General features: G+C 44.7%; 1 protein-coding gene across 1 annotated transcript; it reads left to right on the top strand.

Annotated features, from left to right (window-relative positions):
- The first annotated feature begins 573 nt into the window (after positions 1-573).
- Positions 574-22,095, top strand: Zdbf2 (zinc finger DBF-type containing 2). Its single transcript, XM_050154203.1, is given in 5 exon segments — positions 574-600; positions 602-628; positions 5,062-5,192; positions 13,887-19,737; positions 20,629-22,095. Coding segments are annotated over 5 exon segments (7,503 nt in total).
- The last annotated feature ends 584 nt before the right edge of the window (positions 22,096-22,679 follow it).

Raw genomic sequence — 22,679 nt, 5'->3', positions numbered from 1 at the left:
TGGTTTTGTAAATGTTGAACTGTTTTTATCCTAGATGATATCTAAGATAATTGTACAATATGTATAAATTCTATGTGGTAGCATTTGTCTTGTTTATCTAATAGGAATCAGTCGATTTTCTTGTAAAAAGTTTTTTGTTGTGTTTTTTTTTAACCCCTCTATCCTTTTTCAAAAAAAATTTTTTTTGATGCTGGTCATAAACATGAGGCAGAAAGTAAATAAAGTCTCTTTCTCTTTCTCTTATGATTGATAAATTGTTTCATTATGTGACTGGACTTGTTGAACCTTTGGCAAATTTTATGTATATATAAAATTTATATATACACTATATATAATATACACTACTAAGGCAGTGAAGAAATGGACCTAGACCAAGTGGAGAATTTGATAGAAAACAATGGGAGCCAAAAGAAAGGAAACAACTGCTAGCCTAGAATTCTCTGCTTAATAAGTATAACTTTTAAACATAAGGTAAAATAAAAATATTTTCAGAAAACAAAATTTAAGGGAATTTGTCACCAGCAGACCCCCACTAAAGGAAAAACTAAAAGGAGTTCTTCAGGCAGAAGGAAAATGATTCCAGATGGAAGCTCAGAGCTATCAGGAAGTAATGAAGAACAATGGACAGGTAAATATGTAGGCAACCAATAAATCATGTTTGTGGGATTAACAGCGATGTAGCTTGGGAGGGTAGTGAGTGGAGTTAATTCCTGAGGATCTTCAGTTGTTGAAGAGAATAAAAGAGAGAATAATTTTAGACTTTGATAGTTTAGACTTACTACTGAGCTAACAAAAGGGGGAAATCAGAATAATAAAGAGGATGAAAGAAGAGAAACTACTCATAAGAATAAGAAATAACAGGCTGGAGAGATGGCTCAGTGGTTAAGAGCATTGCCTGCTCTTCCAAAGGTCCTGAGTTCGATTCCCGGCAACCACATGGTGGCTCACAACCATCTGTAATGAGATCTGGTGCCCTTTTCTGGCCTGCAGACATACACACAGACAGAATATTGTATACATAATAAATAAATAAAAACAAAAGAATAAGAAATAACAGAGTTCCGAGCATACCCAAGTGAACATAGACTTACGGCTTGAATTAAAACTGTGTTCAATGGCCGTGTGTGTGCATGTTTACTTTCCTTGTAGGGCACTTGCCTGCCGTGTATGGCAGCAACTCAAAAAGGAAAAAAACAAAACTATATTTAAGGCTTTATGGGAGGTTTTAGTCATAAAATAAGAAAGATAAAGATAAAAATGACTAAGATGATAAAGATAATTGGGTAAGAAGATAAAAAACAGTTATTTGTTATAACATGATGACAGACTAGAAACCAAACAGATGAACTTTCAGAATGAATGAGTGCGGTTAAAGCCTGTCGGAGCCAGGCGTGGTAGCGAATGTCTGTGGTTCTGGCTTGTGAGGAGGCTGGGATAGGAGGATCTTTGATTCTTTCTATGCATTTGGGATTAGCCTGGATACCATTGGGGAGCCTTTGGCTAAAAAACCAAAAAACCCATGATGGTTGGAGCAACAGAAAAATCATATTTATATATACAGATACGCTGCAGAAAATGAGACCTAAAGAGATATCATTTACAATAACATCAATGAATATAAAATGCTGAGGACTAATTATAATGAAACATATATAAAATCTTTACATACAACCTGTAAACACTGAAGGCTGAGGATTTAGCTCAGTGATAGCGTGCTTGCTTTAGCATTCTTTAGGCCCTATGTTTAATCACCAGCACTAGGTGGGAGAGGGACCTAATATTTTCATGGATTGAAAGAGTTATTACTAAAAATGTCCAATTTCTCCAAATATTTTTACTTGCCCAATGAAATTACAGTAAAAAAATTACATAAATCCTAATGAAAATTAAGCCAATGTAAATATGGAAATGAAAAAGATGAGAACCAGATAACATTGAAGAAGATCTAAGTGGGAGGATGTATTCCACCAGATAACCATTCTTACTGCCTTTACTCTTTAGACAAGGTGGTGTTGGTGTAAAGTTAGAAAAGGCGCAGAAACGCACTCCCGAGATAGATGACTGTATTGGATCTGTGGCAACGGTGGCATTACAGAGCAACCAGGAACAAGACTTGCTGTTAGTAAATGCTGGTGTGCCAATTGATAGCTAGTTGGGAAAAAATTAAAACTTTGCTGTCAAATCATTGTGTGTGTAAAAATCATTCCAAATGATTTATAGATGCAAGTGTTGTAGGAAACATAATAAAGGAACTAATAACAGACAAAAGAGACTCTTCATGATTTGTGAGGAAGAGCTTTCTGCTAACAACAAGAACAAAAAAGAGCATGAAAAAAATTAGGAAAGTTGGCTGCAATAAAATTAAGAAGGTGTTAGATGATTAAGGAACTGAGAAGACCGGCTGCAGGAAGGAAGTAAGAAGACCAGCCACAGAGAGGAAGTGAGAACAAGACCGGCCACAGAGAGGAAGTGAGAACAAGACCAGTTACAGAGAGGAAGTGAGAACAAGACCAGTTACAGAGAGGAAGTGAGAACAAGACCAGTCACAGAGAGGAAGTGAGAACAAGACCGGCCACAGAGAGGAAGTGAGAACAAGACCGGCCACAGAGAGGAAGTGAGAACAAGACCGGCCACAGAGAGGAAGTGAGAACAAGACCGGCCACAGAGAGGAAGTGAGAACAGGACCAGTTACAGAGAGGAAGTGAGAAGACAAGACCAGCCACAGAGAGGAAGTGAGAAGACAAGACCAGCCACAGAGAGGAAGTGAGAAGACAAGACCGGCCACAGAGAGGAAGTGAGAAGACAAGACCGGCCACAGAGAGGAAGATGATACTTGAATGAAGAGATTATACCCAGAACAAGTAAATTCTACAAGTTAATAAAGAAGAAGACATCTATTTGAAAAACAGGAAAAAGAGCTAGCATGGTGGCATTTGCTTGTAATCCAATATTCTGGAGCTGATATTGAATTCAAGGCTAGCCTGGACTTTATAATGAAGAGCCTGTCTTAAAAAAAAACAACATCAGGATGAAATTTGAATGGACACATAACTAGAGACAATCTGGATTGCCAGTAAAAATTAAAAGCTATCATCAGATTGTGGATTGAGGCCACAATATATGGCATTGAACACCTTCCACAATTGCTAAGATGTGAAAAACAGAATACCAAGAGTCAGTGAAGTAGAGCAATGCAAAGATAAGATAGACTGTTGGTTGAGGCATAGACTGTTGCCGTCACATTGGAAGAGTAGGTACTGAAGCTGGGCATACGTGTATTGTGTGACACAAAAGCTGTACCGCTAGTAATATATCAGTGTGCGTGCCTTGTCACACAAGACAGTGAGATTCTTTGCAGCAATCAAGAGCAGAATGCATACACTTTGATACACTCATACAAGAGAGTACAGGTGTGTAGATGAAGATGAGCAGAATACAGCTAATGTTGAATAGTGTTATGAATGCATTGTTGACTGAGAGGAGCTTAGTGCAAATGAATACATGTTGTATCATGTTATTTATGTCAATTTTAGAACCTTTCAAAACCAGAGTATTAGAAATCAGGGTGATAGTTATACTTGGGGAAGAGAGAAGAGATGTTAGATTGGTGTGAGGCAGAAGACGGATTTCTAGGTGCTTATATTTGGGGATAGATGGTTATGGATGTGTTTATTTTGAGTATTTTGTGTCCTATGTGATATGTATGTAAAGCCGTGTGAGCTTGTCTGTGGTGGTGGCACCTGCAGCTGACACAGAGGCGCTGCTCCGTGCACATTGTTCTCTCTCTTGCCTTAGCAGAGGACAAGATTGGGTTTCAGTTGAGTCTTTGTTCCCTTGTCCACTTGTCCTTTATTACCAGCAGTCTAGCTCTGGTGATGGACACTGGACAGTGGGGGAGCTTGTAGCAAGAGGATCTGGAGATGTCCTACTTGATTGCTCCTGGGGATAAGGTAACACTGAAGAAAAAGTCTCATGTCAGCATGACAGGAAATAATTCCAAGAGCTGTAACAGTGGTCAGGAATTAGCAACTTATTTTTTTAAAATAGTCCTTAACTATATTAAAACATGATTTAAAAATGTCGCTAAAGCATGTTATTGTATTATAAGGAACATATGCAATTAATATGCCATTTATACTAGCTGCGTGACAATGGAAAGCTTATAACCTGCAGTTTGGCTCACATTCAAATCCTGGCTTTGCTGTTTGCTTTTATTTTATATTTGTGCCCCACTCTCTTTGTGTCAAAAGAGGGCGCTGTTCTTGCAGAGTGCAAACGCAGTAAGCTTTTGAGCTGGATTGAATAGCCCTGTGTGTGGCATATGGCCTGTTTTAGCCTGTTATCATGTTGCTAATCTACTAATACGGGTGTCTGTGGAAAGCTGAAGGCTTTAATGTGCTTACACTAATATTCTGCCAAGACAGGATTCTTCTTAGTCACTGAAGAAAAAGAAATGAAGCATTTTTGGAGTTAATCTTTGTTCTTTTTTAATACCATAATCCAACCCTGTTCTCTCTTCACAGTTTTCTTTATTGTAAAAATACTCACTGGAAAATATAAAAATTTTAAGAAAAATTAAAAATTCTCCATAACCATACCACTTAAAAGCATACTTTTAAGATTTTAGTACATTTTCTTCCATTTGCTTGTCTATATATATTTAGACTGTAGTTTCAGACAGAGCCATACATACAATTTTTCTTTTAATACATAGTATTTATCTTTATTATGGTTTATTATTTTAGGTAGCTGCATGGTATTACATTTTAGTCTACATTATAATTTAAGAATATTATATTCTTTTATATTAACTGGAAATATTAGTTTCCAGTTAAATACTATATATGGTGTATTAAGTATACTTTTTGATGTCGTTCTTAGTATGTATTTAGAGGAACGTAACTATATTTAGGGAAACACATTATTATGGTTTTAGATACATATATTAGAAGTGCTACATGGAAAGAATATCAACTTACATTTCTGCAATACATACATGAGTCCGTTCTGTTGGCGTGAATGGCGGTTACTCATTTAGAATACCCACTGCTTCTCTTGCAGCACTTGCTTAGTGCCCAGCACAGAGACCTGACCAGACAGAGTCGGCGTCGGACGACTGCCGACGACAGTTTGATGGAACGCTTCATGCAGGATGTGCTGGACCACCACCCAGACAACTACCAAGACAACAGGTAAGGCCTTTCAGTGGAGTATCATCCTATTCCATCCACCCCACCATCTGACTTTGGAAATGCTGTAGCCCCGAACTAGGGACTAAACCTAAGTGCTCAAACAAGTCAGGCAAGCACTCTGCTCTGGCTGTCTTCCCAGCCTTGAACGGAACTGTCTTCTTTAACCAATAAAAGCAAACAACTGCAAAGGAAAGCCATTGGCTACAGTCTGGATGCAGGGCTAGGAGGAGAGTTAGCACGTACCTAGCCCTAAAGTGAAACTTTATCTAGTAACTGCCATTTAAAGATTTATCTGTAGGGGGCTCTGGAGTGATGTCTCTTGCAGAGGCCCACATGTTGATTGACAGCCACCTGTAAGTCTCTGGAGTTCCAGGTGATCTGACACCTCCTTTGGACCTCTACAGGCATACATGTGGCGCACAGACATGCAGACAAAATACTCATATGCCTATTATAAGAATACATAGTCTTAATTTTTTTATTTCTAAAGATTGGTTTGTGTATATGTTTGCTCTTACGAGCATGTGGATGCATGCACACGTGTGTGCATGTGCACCTGCATGCTGAGCTTTAGTATTTTCTGGGCTAGGCTGGAAGCCACCAAGTCTCAGCAATCCCCCTGTTCCTACCCATCTCTGAGCTACTTTTACAGGCATGTACAGAGTTCCTAGTTTGTTATATGGCTGTTGGGATCCAAACTTTGGTCCTCATGACTATGCAGCAAGTACTCTTAACTGCTGAGCCATTTCTCCATCTCAGTTGCTTGTGTGATTTTACTGTGCGCCTGGGATGCTGGCTGAATCATAGAGAGTGCTTCAGTATTAGTGAGTCCCTGGCTTCAGTCCTCAGCCCTGCAAATAAATAGTTCACTGCAGAAAATATGCACACAGCGATGCTTTCTCCTAAATAAATGTCTTAGGCTGAGAAGTGATTATGTGTTAGTAAGGTCTTTGTAGGTGTGTCATAGGATTAAATGTTGGGTAGAGGTGGAACAAAATGTTTTGAAAGATTAGTAACAGAAAAGTTGGTCATAATAAGACAATATAGCCAAAGTAAAAATCTAAGTCAATTTTATATTAATGGATTTGTGTGCTGACTGAGTAGAAGACATATTAGATTGATGGTCTCTTTATACACTCTGCCAGGATCTTGATGTCTTTTCGAAAGATTTTCAGTTAAATTTTTATTATATGTTTTTTCATCTCTGCATATGTGGAAGTTAGAGGACAACTTGCAGGAGCTAATTTTCTCTTTTAAGTACCATGTATGTTTTGGGAATCATATATAGGCTTGGTGGCAACCATATTTACCCTTTAAGCCATTTTTCTGGCTTTCAATAGCTACCCCCACCAATCAGCTTGTTCTGGTTGTTTTAATACAGAAAATTTTGTAACATTTAAAAGTTAATTTTTAATTTCCTGGGCTAAAAGAACCCTAGAAATCAGACTATAACAAGTATGCAAGATAAGCAAAGCAAAATGGGGCATAGCTACACAGACTTTCCCCAGGCGCACACCAGTCGTAGGAAAAGAAACATGCATTGCAAGACACGAATCTAGAATTTAGAAATGATGAAGATGTAATGGGGAAGTGTTTTTTCAAATGTTGTTTTTCAGTAGGAACTGGTAGAAAGATAAGATTAGACTAACCATGGGATCATACGTGAGACTTTCAGACTTATAAACCTCATAAGCATTTCTTCAACAAATGTCTGTACAACTGTCTTAGACACCTTAGCCACGGCAACTCAAAAAAGAAAGCATTTAACCTGGGACTCTCGGTGTCTAAGGGTTTAGAGTCCATAGCGTCAGGGTGGGGAACAAGGCAGCAGGAAGGCCTGGTGCTGGAGCACAAGGAAGAGGCAGAGAGAGAGAGGGCACTAACTGGGAATGGTGTGGGCTTTTGAAGCTTCACCTCCTCCAGCAAGGCCACACATTGTAATTCTCCCCACTAGTTCCACCAGCTGGGGACCAAGTATTCAGACATATGAGCCTATGGAGGCCATTGTCATTCAAGTCAGCACAGCAACTGTTTCTGTAGTTTAACTTCATAGGACTTGAACTTCTCGGCGAGAGTATATAGATCATTATAAATCAGCAGGTCTCAAAATAGAGGTCACGACCTCTTTGGGGGTCACAGGGCCCTTTCACCAGGGTCACCTAAGACAAACAGAAAATACAGATGCATAGCAGTAGGGACTGGAGAGGTGGCTAAGATGCACTGGCTGCTCTTGCAGAGGTCCTGAGTTCAATTCCCAGCACCCACATGGTGGCTCACAGCGTCTATAATGGGGTCTGCTGCTCTTTTCTGGTGTGCAGGTGCACATGCAGACAGAGCACTCATAAAAAATAAATTAATGAAAACAAGGATTCATAACAGTAGAAATATTAAAGTTATGAAGTAGCAACAAAAATAATTGAATGGTTGGGGGTCACCACAACATGGACTACATCAAAGGGTCACAGCAGTAGGAGGGCTGAGAACCACTGCTGTAGAGGCTTTATTTTTTAACTTTTCATTTTGGTATAATATATCAGACTTACCAAACACATTGTAAAACTGATAGAAAAACTTGAGCCCTGAAGGTACAATTAAACTAGGACCCACTCGTATGGATGCTGCTGGCTTCTCTGTGGTTGTACTCTTGGCATGCTCCTGCCTGTGCTGGGACCACCAGTGCTCACTCACTGTACTGAATGTCCTGTCTCCTTAGTCTCCCTCCAACTTTGTCATTTCACTGTTTCTTATTAACTCACTAAGACTATGATACCTCTTAAGAGCACTGTATTTATTTTATGACCAGCAGCCCGGTTTGGACTTGTCCGGTGTTTCCCCATGACTAAACTGAGAGGATACATCTGGGCAGTAATTCCTCAAAGCTGAGCTTGTATCCTTTGGGGCACAAGATATTGACATGTCTAATTGGTGGTAATTTCTTTTAATTACTAAACCCATTTAGGATACAGAAAATACTGGCTTTCATTATGACGTTTGGCTTGCATTCACCCCCTACTGCCTTTGTGCCTCCACTCCTGCTGGTTCATTCTTCAGACATGGATGACGGTAACTTGATTGACTTGTCTGATTAAAGCAGTGCCAGTTTACCCACTGAACCATCTCACTGGCCCTAAAGTTCCCCTTTAGCTCAAGAGCTATGTACAAAGTTTTTTTTTTTTTGGTGTGGTAAAGTGACAAATGACTCGAAATTGAATTATGGTTTGTTGCTATTAAATACAGATAGATAGAAATACAGATGCAAATAGAAGCATCTAGGTGGTTGCTGCCATATTGTTCTCTTTTCACCTTTTATTTTTGGTTCCTTCTATTTTCTGTATTGCCCCCCTTTCTCTCTCTCTCTCTCTCTCTCTCTCTCTCTCTCTCTCTCTCTCTCTCTCTCTTTCTTTCTTTCCTTCTCTGAGATAGGGTTTCTCTGTGTAGCTTCGCAGCCTGCCTGGAACAGGCTGGCCTCAGACTCAGAGGTTCTCCTTGTTAAAGATTTACTTACAAAACAAATAAGTCAGCCAGGTGGTGGTGGTGCACTCCTTCAACCCTAGAAGGACTGAATCCTTTGAACTCAGGAGGCAGAGGTAGGCAGATCTCTGCGTTTGAGGCCAGCCTGGTCTACAGAGCAAGTTCCAAGACAGCCTGGGCTACAAAGAGAAACCCTGTCTTGAAAAACTAAAAACAAAGCAAATGAAGGTAATGTAGAGTTTTGAAAAAGGTGAAAGTGATTCCTGCATTATCATTTCATTGATTAGATGTCAAAATTGTGTTTTTAACTATAGGGTAATGTTATTTTGATGAGTTTGTAGCACGAATTCTAATTGGTCTTAATAATAAAACCCAGACTCGGATATAGGGGTTAATGCTGAAGATCAGAGAAACAACGCAGACAGCTACAAGAGAGTTCTTTTACCTCTATCAATGCTCAAACTGCAGGAGTGATTGCATCTCCAGACTCCTGTCTGTCCCCACCAAACCTCAGACTGCAGTGAGCTCTTGTCTCCTCCCTCCTTATAGTCCTCTCTCCTGCCAGCCATATCCCTTCCTGTCTCCACTTCCCTAGTGCTGGGATTAAAGTCTTGGGACTCCCAAATCCTGCGGATTAAAGGTGTGAGCCACCACCGCCTGGCCTCTAGTGGTTTAGCTCTGCACTCTGATCTTCAGTCAAGTTTTATTTGTTAAAACACAAACAAAATATCACTACATTTTCTTCTTTTTGTCTAAAATGAAAAAAGAAGGTTATAACTAATATAAGAAAAACCTCATGCAGTAAGTACAATAACTATACAATATATACAGGCAGTAGGCACATCCACAATGTCTAGTCCATTTGCATTTGACACATTCAGAGAAAATACTCCATTATCTATCCTATCTTGGTGAGTCCAAAGTGTTGTACTGCTGGGGAACCTCCTTCAGCCGATGGCCTTTGAGACACTGGGGCCAGGCTGGGGGTGGCCTTGGGTACTAAGGATTTTTTTAAAATAATTATTTATTTATTATGTATACAATATTCTGTTTGTGTGTATGCCTGCAGGCCAGAAGAGGGCACTAGACCTCATTACAGACGGTTGTGAGCCACCATGTGGTTGCTGGGAATTGAACTCAGGACCTTTGGAAGAGCAGGCAGTGCTCTTAACCTCTGAGCCATCTCTCCAGCCCCCTAAGGATTTTATTTTAACAAGCATCCTGGGGTTTAGAGAAGGAGAGAGTGGCGCTCAAACACCAAAGCCAGCTTTAATCTTTAACTGGACTGGGACTACAGAAAGACCATTTGCATTACATTGTCTGTAGAGAACAGCAGAAACAAACATTTGGGAAGATTTATGAAATCTATACCAATAGGCCAGTTTACTCTTTTTCTTGGGACATTTATTTCTGAATGATCTGTCATTTTTCTTCAGAGGTCTCATTTGTCCAGTGGTCTTTGGATTCCTTAGTTGTATACCTTTATTCTCCAGAAACCCTTCCCCAACTCTAATTTTGGGGAGGTTCTCTTTTGGCAAGTTATATCTGATCAAGGGAAAAGCATTTGTTAGTTTTATAGGTTAGTTTAAATGAATTGGCCATGCTGCTTGATGAACTAACTAGCACCTCCTCTAATTAAGTTAGTTATTAAGGCCAATTAGAATTTGTGCTATAACAATTATGTTTATTACCCACAATCCAAATAAAATAAATTACCAAGGGGCTTGAGTGAGGGCTCAGCAACAAAGAGAAATTAACTGCTCCTGCAGAGGCCCCCGAGTCAGTTCCCAGCATCCCTGATGACTTACAGCCAACTCTCACTCCAGTTCCATGAGTTCAGTCCCCTCTTCTGACCTCAGCAGTCACAAGGCACACACATGGTGCTCTTAGATATGTGCACATGAAATAAATCTAAAACACTTTCAAAAAGATGACCATGACTATGGCAACTCCTATAAAGGAAAACATTTAATTGGGGTGGCTTACAGTTTCAGAGGTTTAGTCCATTGTCATCATGGCAGCATGCAGGCAGACATGGTGCTGGAGAAAGAGCTCAGAGTTCTACATCCTGATCCACAGTCAGCAGAAGGAGTGTGTCCCACTGGGTGTAACTTGAGCATCTGAGACCACAAAGCCTGCCGCTACAGTGACACACTTCCTCCACAAGGCCACACCTCCTGATTTATGTGCCACTCCCTGTTGGCCAGGTGGTCAACACACGAGTGTACGGGAGCCACCTCAGTGACTTATGGAATGAACACAGTATTACTTCTGAGAGGTTCATAGAAGAGCAGCTAGGGACTTGTGGCTAAAAGCACTTGCTGTGCTTTCGGAGAGCCACCTTTGGTTCATAGCACTCACAACAGGTGGCTCACAAACACCTGTAACTCTACTTCTAAGGGCTATACTGTGTCTTCTGTTTTCTACAGATATCAGGCACACATGTGCACACACATACATGTGGTGCACATACATGCATGCAGGCAAAAACCACACGTAAAGCCGTTGCTGATCCATGCACACATACTTTTAGACAAATGTGGCATTTCTCAAGTCTAAAAATGCTTAGTTTTTCACTTTTACCCCTTTTCTTTGGAGTCAGGGTCTCACTATGTAGACCTGGCTGACCAAGAACTTGGTATGTAGACCATGCTGGCCTCGGATTCACAGAACTCCACCTGCCATGGGCCTCCCACGCATTGGTATTGAAAGAATGCACCACCACACCCAGCTGTCGTTTCTAATTATTATAGATATTCATTTGGTTACTAAAGTGCTAGGGATTTGTTTTTTACTTTTTATGGTAACACATTATTTCATTACATATTTTAAAAATATTTAATGTAAGAAATATCAATAGCAAAAACACAAGAATAGGAAATCCCTCACAGGTTTGCACATCGTCCTGCAGGGTCATTCCAGTTTCAGTGTGTTGCTGCCAGAGTGAGCACCCATTTGTTGTGTCTGAGTACATCCCAGCACAGCCTTGATATGCTCCACGTCTCTGGAGTTCTGAGATTGCAGACGTTTGCCACCTTGCTGTTGCTAAACTTTAGAATTATATGTGTGTGCAAGAGGCTACAGCTTGGTGCTGAGTGTCTTTGTCCCACCCCCTTATGTTTTGAGATGGTCTCCCTCAGCCTGGAACCCCCTGGGATCCCACGCTGGTGCTGTAGATGTACTGCCTGCTCCTGGTTCTCATGTGGGTGCTGGAGACGCAGCAAGCCTCTGCCACTGCAGCGTCTTTTCCAGCTTTAGGCTGGAGTCTTCTAAAGAAAATCGTAGCAGAAAAATTAAAAAGTGCTAATAAAGAGGGTTCTTATAAAGTCAGGCATAGTGATACACACCTTTAATTCCAGTACTCGGAGGGAGAGTCAGGTGGATCTCTGTTTGAGGCCAGCCTGGGCTACAGAGTGAGTTCCACCACAGCAGGGCTACACAGTAAGACCCAGTTTCCCCCAAAAGGAGGGTCTTTTATAATATGACTTAACTGAATTTATCTAATATTAAATGCCTCACCATTAGTCTGGTACATTTGTTGTAATTAATGAACTGATAATACTTGTTCATAACTTGTCTATAACTTGTTCAAATTCCTTGAGTAATTTTTTTCCAAGACAGGGTTTCTCTGTGTAGCATTGACTGTCTCCTGGAACTCACTCTGTAGACGAGGCTGGCCTCGAACTCAGAGATCCACCTACCTCTGCTTCCTGAGTTCTGGGATTAAAGGTGCGTGACGCCACCACCTAGCTTCTTTAGTTATTTTTAAATTCGGTTTTCAAACTAAGATTTCCAAGTTTGACTTCTTTCTGTTTTAGGATATCCATCTTAAATTAGCTTATGATACCTTAGGCTTCTCTTGGTTGTGATCCCTTTTTGTGGGTCTAAATAAGACGATATTGATATTTTGCACTGGATGTTGCTAACTGAATGCTTACTGAAGGCCAGATTATCTTTTTTTGAAGTTGCTCAGTGTCTACCATTGAGTACCACTGAGTAGAGCACCTGTAGTAGGTGGCTGCTACGACTGAATAGGATAGCTGTATTTATGTGAAGGAAGGGTTTTAAAGTGTTTTGAATCAAGCATGTTATGCTGATGTAGTAGAAGAGATGACTGACAGATTTTTAGATATGAAATTTAAGATCTTTAAAAATGAACTTAATTGGCCAGCCATGGTGGTGAAAGCTTTTAATCCCAGGACACAGGAGTCAGAGGCAGGTGCTCTGTGCATTTGAGGTCAGCCTGGGTTACAAAGTGAGTTCCAGATCACCAGAGCGGTTATACAGAGAAACCCTGTTTTAAAAACCAAAACATAAAAAAAGTAACTTAAACTTTTGAGTGGAAACTATGGTGTACATAGGCATAATTCAGAATGAGTATTAAACGGTGACTGAGTCATAGGCCAGGTGCCTTTGATTCTAGCTCTTGGGAAATTGAGGTGGTAGCATTGCTCCTTCTAGAGAAAGATCAACCAGGCAGCATAGCCAGACCAATACCTATTTCCTGTGTTCCTGCTGAGGCCCCTACTACTACTACTACTACTACTACTACTTCCTCCTCCTCCTCTTCCTCCTCCTCCTCCCTCTCCCCTCCTCTTCCTCTTCCTCCTTCTTCTCTCTTTTTTTAAGATTTATTTATTTATTGTGTATACAGCGTTCTGGTGCCTGCAGGCTAGAGGAGGACACCAGATCTCACTTGAGATTGTTGAGAGGCACCATGTGGTTGCTGGGAATTGAACTCAGGACCTCTGGAAGAGCAGCCAGCACTCTTAACCTCGGAGTTATTGTGCCAGCCCTAGGGCTAGCTTCTTATGTGTGCGTCTGTAGAGAGTTAACTGTATAATTTGTCTTGTTCGACATTACTCTTAAAAACTGAGGTTCCTGGGTATCAAACCCAGGGTCTTGCACATACTTGGCAAGCGCTTTACCAACTGGGTGAGATCCTAAGCCTCTGGGTCAAACTTTGCGACATTTATTGTGATAACTGAAAAATGGATACTGGGATTCATTTACATTTTCGTATGTTCACAAGCCATTTGTTGATGAAATAGCAATTGGTGGACTTACTGCGTCTTCTATACCAGTTAACATCCTAAAGTGTACAATCTGGAGTGATTATTTATGTTCTTTTTTCACTAACAATGATCCATAATGGAAAATAATACCATGAATTCTAAGCAAAAAACTAAAGTATTTTAATGTTTTTTTCCCCATTCATTTTAGCTCTGCACCAAATGAGGCAGCAGCAGCAGCAGCAGCAGCAGCAGCAGCAGCAGCAGCACCACCACCACCACCACCACCACCACCACCAGCAGCAGCAGCTGGGTCACCGGAAGTGATTGTTTTGGATGATTCGGATGAAAAGGAGGACGACAGTGAAGAGAGCAGTGGAGAGATGCTCTCCGAGGATTCAGAATCTGTGGAAGAGATAGAGTGTAGGCCTGGCACTTCTCAGGAATGTGCAGAGGTTCCAGTCCGACCATCGGTTATTCAAAGGCTGGAGCGGGGGCAGCAGCAGTCCTTGGAGTTGGCGCGTAGGGTTGAGAGTGGTGTGAAAACAGTTAATGCAGTTGGTGGTGTTCAGGCTACAACTAGAGGAGAAGAGTTCGTGCGTCCCCCAGTGATCTGTAATGCTCCTGCCGGCTCTTTGCCTAGAGGCTCTGTTGAGAGACCAGTTGCGGCTAACAGTGTTCCTCGGTTAGCGCTGGCAGTGGCTTCAGATTCCTTTCCAGCTTGTGACACAGAGAACCTTGACACATACTTTGACCCCCCAGATCAGGGCTCTAGCAATTCACAGTCTCGACCCAAAGCAAAAGATCCAAAAAAGAAACCTTTAAGTATTAATTTAGACAAATTGCTTGCACAGAGAGATCTCAGAGCTAAGGGTGCGTCTTTTTCCCCTGTTGTACGAGTGCGTGAGCTAACAGGTGCCGAGCTTTGTTCTCTAAGAGTTGAGTCATCTTGTGAGTCAGGGGCAGGCGCAGCAGGAAACCCCAGTGAGACAGGCACACCCTCAGATGCAGCCCGTGAAGGTGCCATTCCAAAGCGTCGTGAGGCATCTCGTTCAAATGTAGTCCATCCCCAAGAAGAAGCAACTTTGGTTCTTAACAGGCCATCACTTCTGAGACAAACGTGCTCGGTGAGTTCTGAAGTGCAGCTCGATCGTGGCTCTCTTCAGCCAGTACCTGCTCATTCCCAAGCCGCCATAAGTGACTTAAGTCATTTGGAGGAAGAAGAGGAGGAGGAGGAGGAGGAGGAGGTTGACCTTGAGTATGAGAGCTATGAGTCTGGAGGTTCTGACATGAGTTTTGATTGTGCGTCCTCTTGCCAGTCACCGAGTCCTCTATCTGAACTGAGCCCTATAGAAATAAACGAATCAGAAGAAGTGCAGGCAGATGTCCAGCCTAGCGACGAAACACCTACTGTTTCCGGAGCAACTTCCGGTAATGGCAGCAGTTCCCGTCAGGGGCATACCAACCGTTCTCAAGTGATTATACAGAACACACAGCTCATCCGTTTGGTTGATGAAAGCTACGAGTCTAGTGGCTCTGAAGTGAATTTCGATGGCGAGGACTCTCTTCCGTCCACCAGTCGCGGTGCCCCACTGCTGGCGGCAGCAAACCTTCCTACACAGATGGCTGTCAGCTTGGTAGACAGCTATGGAAGCGGCAGCCCTGAACTATGGGAGGATTCTGTGTCCTCAGCTGATGAGATTCCAGCAGCAGCGGGACAACAACAACCTCTGCAGGCCACCCATGCACACCTGGTCGATGAGAACTACGGGTCAAGTAGCTTCAGTTCTGATAGTGATGCGGCTCCCCAAATGCCTGCTCAAGAAAGAAGCCCAAGAGGCAGAGATGCCCAACAGCAAGATGAACGCCAACCCAGCGGTGCTGGTGCACGTCCTGAGCGTGATGAGCCCCAGAGAGAAGCAGAAGAACTCAGTGTTCCCAGCCAGAGTACCAGCCGTGGGGATATGAACTGTGAGTCTCATGGTCCTGAAATGGGTTTTCTTGCTGATGCTCAATTAGAGGCTGACCATTCACCAGTAAACCCTGAGGACATAGATGTTGACCTAGAGGATCAGAGTGTTCACTCTGGCATTTCTAATCTAAGTTTTGATTCCCATGCTTCTTATCAGTCAGCTAATGATGAACCTCAAGGGGCTTGGGATGAAGTAAATCTTGATGAGTTAAATGCTGACATGGACGCTAAGAGCTATGCCTACTCCAGTTCTGAGTTGACATTTGATTCCGATTCCCCTCTTCTGTCAGCTACTGAGCATTCTCTGCTGGATGCTGAAGGACTGAACGAAGATGACTTTGACCTGGACGAAGAGAGCTGTGTGTCAAGTAGCTCTGACATAACTTTTGATTCCGACATTCCCGATGACTCAGTAGCTGACCAACTTCGAGTAGCTGTTTATGAGGAGGAACCTGTTGATCTGGAAAATAAGAGTTATGAATCTTGTGTTTCTGAAATAACATATGATTCTGATATTCCTCTTCATTCAGGAAACGATCACCCTGAAGTAATCATTCAGGAAGAAGAGAGCGCTCCCTTAGAAGGGAGGGATGACAACCCCAGTGGCTCTGAGATGTGTTTGGATTCTAATACTAATAAGACAGATTCTCCTAAAGAAGAGCAGGTACACATACAACACAAGGAAAACGAGCCTACTGATTCTGAACCAAGTTTGAATTGTGATACTCTTAACTCAGAGCCTGGACGTTCTGAAGATCCCATGACGGTTCGTGTTTCTGAAACAGGACTTGATTCTCGTACCCCCTTTCAGTCAGTCATTCGCAAAGGTGAAGTAACTGTCGAAAATGTATGCCCTCAGCAAGAGACGCATGCCCAGTCGCCAAGTCAAAGTGCAGAATCTCATTCTGAAATCAACCCCGCTGCTTCTGCTTCTCATCCAGTGGCAGAACCCTATGTAGGGAAGAAAGCCAAGAGAAAGACGAAGCACCTGGAGGAAGTCAGGAGTGACGACGAGTGTGGCGACTCTCAGCCAGCTGCTTGGAAAGGGGACCATGTTGACTCAAAAGATGAAAGCACTGGGCCCAAAGGAGCTGGAGGAGATCTCAGTGCTACTGGCTGTCTTGACTCAGCCGTCAGCCAACCTCAGCCAGCTGTGAACGGAAACCATGTTGAGCCGGAAGACACCAACAGCAGACCCGGTGATTCTGAGGCAGACGCCGATTCTGCCGGCCACTGTCACGCACCGTCTGAAGAGGATGACGTGATCACAAAGATGAGCGAGTGGAAGGAAGAGGCAAGGGTTCTCGAAAAGAAGATCAGGGAACTGATTTACTCAAAACTAATACACCATTCCACGGCCTCTTTTCCTTCTGCAATGGATCAACTTGAACTAGCTCTTAAACAAATAAATCTTGATAGTAACGATCAAATGTCCTTGGAAAACAACAGCCAGGATGCCAGTTCTGCAACAAACTTGGATTCTGATGTCTCCGTTCAGTCAGTAGCTGAACCACCTGAAACAGCTGTTTTGGAGCCTGAACCCGATGAACTTGAAGGTGGGAATCACGGGTCTCGTGATTCTGAAGTAAGCTGCGATCCTAACGACTCTGTCCAGCCGGAGGCTGATCAGCACAGTGACAGCCATGAAAACAGAGGTCAGATGGAGAAAGATGACCTGGAAGGTGAGGAGGATGAAGTGCAGGATTTTGGAGTCACAAGTGCTTCCAGTGTCCCCCAGTCATTGGCTGGCCAAACTGAAGTTGAAGTAGTTGAGGAGATCAGCTGCTGGGAAGACTGCGGTGATTTGGAAGATAACACCGTTGAATCTAGTGATTCAAAAATAAACTTCCATCCTGATGAACCGCTCCAGTCTGTGCATAATACAGCTCAAGAGTCTGTTCAAGAAGTAAATGTACTGAGGGGACATGTTAGTCCGCATGACAGTGACTGTGAACCCTGCATCTCTGCAGTAGTGCCCATTTCAAATGTCATTTTTTGCTCAGTAATTCAGAAGCCACGACATTTGCCTGAAACAAGCATTGATCCCTGTGATGGTCCTGAAATGGATGCTGATCCCAGTGATCCTTGCCAGTCAGTAGCAGACCATCTTCAAAAACCTGTCCAGGAAATGAATCTGAAGGAAGACCGTATTTACCTGGAAGATAAGAGCTACAAGCTCGTTGATTTAGAGCCAGCTTACTATCCTGATGATCCTGTTCAGTGTGTGACAGCTCCATCTGTGGACAGTGTGTCTACCAGAGAAGTAGATGTGCAAACAGAGAATCAGAATGAGGTAGAAAATGAGGCCTTTCAGCCATATTGTTCTGAAGTACCATGCTGTTCCAGTTCTCATCGGCAGCCCGACGTTGGCCCACCTCCCGTGTTTTGCAGAGAAGCAGACCCCGAGAGGAATGAGTTTGGCACAGCGGGGTCCAGCGAGCCTTGCGAGCCTGCCGTGCTGTACGACTCTGACGTGTCTTTTCAGATAGTAGTTAACCAGCCTCAGACGGCCGACGGAGAAGCCGAGTCCCCACAGGTGGTGCTGTTGAATGTTGTGCCCAGTGACAGTGATTGTGACCGGGAAGTCATTTCTGATTCAAATATTCCTCTTCAGCTAGAAACCAATGATACAAATACAGATTCTGCTGGGCCTGCAACAATGGGAAGGTCCTACTGTAGATTCTGTCGTTGTTATTATGAAGCCTCTCAGTCAGCGACAAATCAAGCCAAGGAAAGTTTCAGAATAATCAATCGGAACAACGACTACATTATTCTGGGAGATCCCACGTGTCCGTCTTGTGGTCATGAACTCAGTTTCACTGCTGATTCCTCTGACCAGCCCTCTACCAGCCAGTGCCTCGTGTCTGACCGTGTCCCTGCTGCCCCAGAGGAGCAGAGACCCCAGCCCCACTGCTCTAGCAGGAGCTGCAGTCTGGAAGATACGGCTCGGCCAGTGATTTGCCAGCCGCAGGAACCAGCCCAAGGCGCCAGTTTTTGGGAAGTTCCGAGAAACGTTGCCTTCCGAGACAGGAACTGGGCACCGGGGAGCTTTGCGGCTCGCCATGCCCGTGCTGTGTCGGTGATCCGCCCGACCACCGTGAAGCACATCCCTTTGAAGATACCAGATGCAGACCCAGAACCCGAGCCTCGTCGGGCTGATGGGCCTGAACCGGACCCGGACCAACCTCAGCCTGCTAAGAAAAGCCGCGACCTTAAGAAGGTAACTTTTGATATGAGAGTAACCAAGTACGAATATCTACCATATCCTTGGTACCCGGAAGAGTATGCACAAGCGTATGCAGAAGAGTATGCACGAGAGTATGCTCAAGTGTATGCAGAAGGGTATGCACGGGAGTATGCACAAGTGTACGCACAAGGGTTTGCACAAGGGTATGCACAAGAGTATGCTGAGGGGTATGCACAAAGGTATGCACAAGCGTATGCACAGGAGTATGCGCAAAGGTATGCACAAGCATATGCACAAGAGTATGCACAAGCGTATGCACAAGCGTATGCACGAGAGTTTGCACGAGAGTATGCACAGGGGTATGCAGGAGGGAATGCACAGGAGTATGCACAAGAGCCTGCACAGGAACGTGCAGAAAGGAATGCACAGGAGCCTGCACAGGAACGTGCAGAAGGGAATGCACAGGAGAATGCAGAAGGGAATGCACAGGAGCCTGCACAGGAGAATGCAGAAGGGAATGCACAGGAGCCTGCACAGGAACATGCAGAAGGGAATGCTCAGGAGAATGCACAGGAACACGCAGTAGGGAATGCTCAGGAGTATGCACTAGAACATGCACAGGAGAATGCACAGGAACACGCAGTAGGGAATGCACAGGAGAATGCACAGGAACACGCAGTAGGGAATGCAGAGGAGAATGCACAGGAACATGCACAAGGGAATGCAAAGGAGAATGCACAAGAGTATGCACAGGAGCATGCAGAGGAGCATGCAGAGGAGCATGCAGAGGAGCATGCACAGGAGCATGCACAGGAGCATGCACAGGAGCATGCACAGGAGCATGCACAGGAGCATGCACAGGAGCATGCACAGGAGCATGCACAGGAGCATGCAGAGGAGCATGCAGAGGAGCATGCAGAGGAGCATGCAGAGGAGCATGCAGAGGAGCATGCAGAGGAGCATGCAGAGGAGCATGCAGAGGAGCATGCAGAGGAGCATGCAGAGGAGCATGCAGAGGAGCATGCAGAGGAGCATGCAGAGGAGCATGCAGAGGAGCATGCAGAGGAGCATGCAGAGGAGCATGCAGAGGAGCATGCAGAGGAGCATGCAGAGGAGCATGCAGAGGAGCATGCAGAGGAGCATGCAGAGGAGCATGCAGAGGAGCATGCAGAGGAGCATGCAGAGGAGCATGCAGAGGAGCATGCAGAGGAGCATGCAGAGGAGCATGCAGAGGAGCATGCAGAGGAGCATGCAGAGGAGCATGCAGAGGAGCATGCAGAGGAGCATGCAGAGGAGCATGCAGAGGAGCATGCAGAGGAGCATGCAGAGGAGCATGCAGAGGAGCATGCAGAGGAGCATGCAGAGGAGCATGCAGAGGAGCATGCAGAGGAGCATGCAGAGGAGCATGCAGAGGAGCATGCAGAGGAGCATGCAGAGGAGCATGCAGAGGAGCATGCACAGGAGCATGCACAGGAGCATGCAAAGGAGCATGCAGAGGAGCACGCAGAGGAGCATGCAGAGGAGCATGCAGAGGAGCATGCAGAGGAGCATGCAGAGGAGCATGCACAGGAGCATGCAGAGGAGCATGCAGAGGAGCATGCAGAGGAGCATGCAGAGGAGCATGCAGAGGAGCACGCAGAAGGGGATCCTAATGAACTGGTTCATGAAGCCTCACCTCAAGTCCCTCCGCCATTTGCTGAAGAAACTCAGTCTCAGGTGAGCGGAGTTGAGGCGGACACACACACACAGGACTTTCACGGTCATCTCTACGGTTACTACCACGGTTGCCCTGAGACCGAGAGGGGCGCCGCAGCGGTTCACGCCGCATCGGTGCACAGTGAAGGTGACACTGGAGACGCCGAGGACAAACCGTCCTGTTCCCCCGCGGAGGGCCGCAGTGTGGCTTCTCAGGACCGGGTGGAAGGAGTCAGGCCTGGAACCCAAGCAAGTCCTGCGAAGAAAAGAAAGATGGCCGGACAAGAGGGAGAGCTGCCGAGAAAGAAGCATTTCTACTATGACAGCCGGAAGAAGGAAAAAGCCCCGAGCGGGAGCAGCGAGTCGCCTGCAGCCCCGACGGCGCCCGTGCAGCACGATTCCTTGGTCTCCATCTTCTCCTCTCTGTGTATGACGGAAGGTCAGTCTTTGAGCCAACCCAAGGCGAAGCCTGGCAGCGACGGGGCCTCGCAAGCCGCTCCCAGCCGACCACCTGCGACAACCGTGATTAATGCTCTGCAGAACCCGACGGGACCGGACGGTGACACAGCTGAGAAAGCTGGCGGGGACCCCGGTCAGAGTGGCGCCAGCGCCAGCACGGCCAGCACGGCCAGCACCAGCTGGGCCAGCGCCAGCACCAGCTGGGCCAGCAGCAGCACCAGCGCCAGCGCCAGCACCAGCTGGGCCAGCAGCAGCACCAGCGCCAGCGCCAGCACCAGCTGGGCCAGCACCAGCGCCAGCACCAGCACCAGCTGGGCCAGCACCAGCGCCAGCGCCAGCACCAGCACCAGCTGGGCCAGCAGCAGCAGGCCGAGCGTGCCTTCGGCATCCATCATGGCGGCGCCCAAGAAAAGAACCATTCAGAGGTTCCTCGAGGATCAGTCTGCAGCTGCAGAAAAGCCGGCTGTGGTCGCTGCTGAAACTCCCAGTGCTAATTCCCAGCAGACTCGTTTGAACCGTGACAGTGCCAAGATGTTTCTCAAATCAATCAAAAAGGAGCTTTTGGAGAGTAAAAATCAAAAGAAATTTTGGAAAAAGAAGATGGCGGCTACACATCTCAAAATGTGTTTACTCAAAAATGCTTACAAAACAGTGGTTCTCCGGAAAAAATCAAAACTAGCGTCAGAAAAACTGGCTATGTGGATTCAGCTGAAAGCGACCGATATCCTTAGGAAGTACGGTAACAGAGGCCCTGGTGTGCGCAGGAACCGTCAGTCAAAGACTGTTCTTATCCGAAAGCAGCTGTGGAAGAAGAAGATGGTCGCCAGGAAGATAAAGGAGGCCAAGAAAGCAGCCGAAGAAGCGCGCTCCCGGCTGAGCCTCTCCATCAGCCCGGCCGTGCCTGAAGAGCCCCAGCCAAGCACCGCTGCAGGGCCCGCCGAGCTGCCTGCCAGTCTTCCCGAGGCTGCGGGAAGAAAGCGCTACCGGAAAAAGTACTACCGCAGAAAGAAGCTTCTTCCTGTGAGAGAGTATGACCTGAGAAGCTCAAGTTACGCCTCCTGCTCCGACAGGATGGTGACGCGGCTTGCAAGCAAGTCGAAGCAGTGAGGCCAAGTGAAAGCGTAAGCCGAGCGAGATCAGCCCTTCACTGGACGGAACACCTTTGGACTCCTGACCTTACACTATTTTGCTACAGATATTATTTTTCAGAGATTTTATATTCATTTAAAATTAGTGTTTAGGGTCCTTTTTTTTCTTTTAAAGATTTAAAAGCAAACTTTGTCCCGTTTCTGTAGAAGAACTTCACCTTAATTTGTCTTATAATTTAGCACAGTAGAGAGAATTTTTTTCTCTTAACTCATGTCCATATTCATCTCTTCTGAAAACCTTTCGTGCCAAAAAGTTTTAACACTGCAAGAATGGACACAGCAAACTTATCAATGCCACCTTTAAACAAATGGACAGATATCTAATTGGTCACCATGCTTCCAAGTTGAATCATCACAAGTATTCGGACTGGATAAATCAAACAAGTGACATTGTGCTTTCTCAATTTTTGAATGTGATTGACTTGAAAGATCACAGAAATATATTTTTTCTTCTAAAGGCATTCCATGAAATAATTACTTCATCCAGTTTTTAAGTGCCTGGTGATTTTTATAGACAACAGGAATTCTTTCTCCTTCATTTAC

The sequence above is a fragment of the Alexandromys fortis genome, unplaced genomic scaffold (assembly GCF_014885135.2).
Source record: "Alexandromys fortis isolate MF-2015 unplaced genomic scaffold, M_Fortis_MF-2015_v1.1 scaffold_40, whole genome shotgun sequence".
NCBI classification, from domain to species: Eukaryota; Metazoa; Chordata; class Mammalia; order Rodentia; family Cricetidae; genus Alexandromys; species Alexandromys fortis.
The sequence above is the reverse complement of the archived record's forward strand: the minus strand, read 5'-3'. Positions and strand labels throughout refer to the sequence as shown.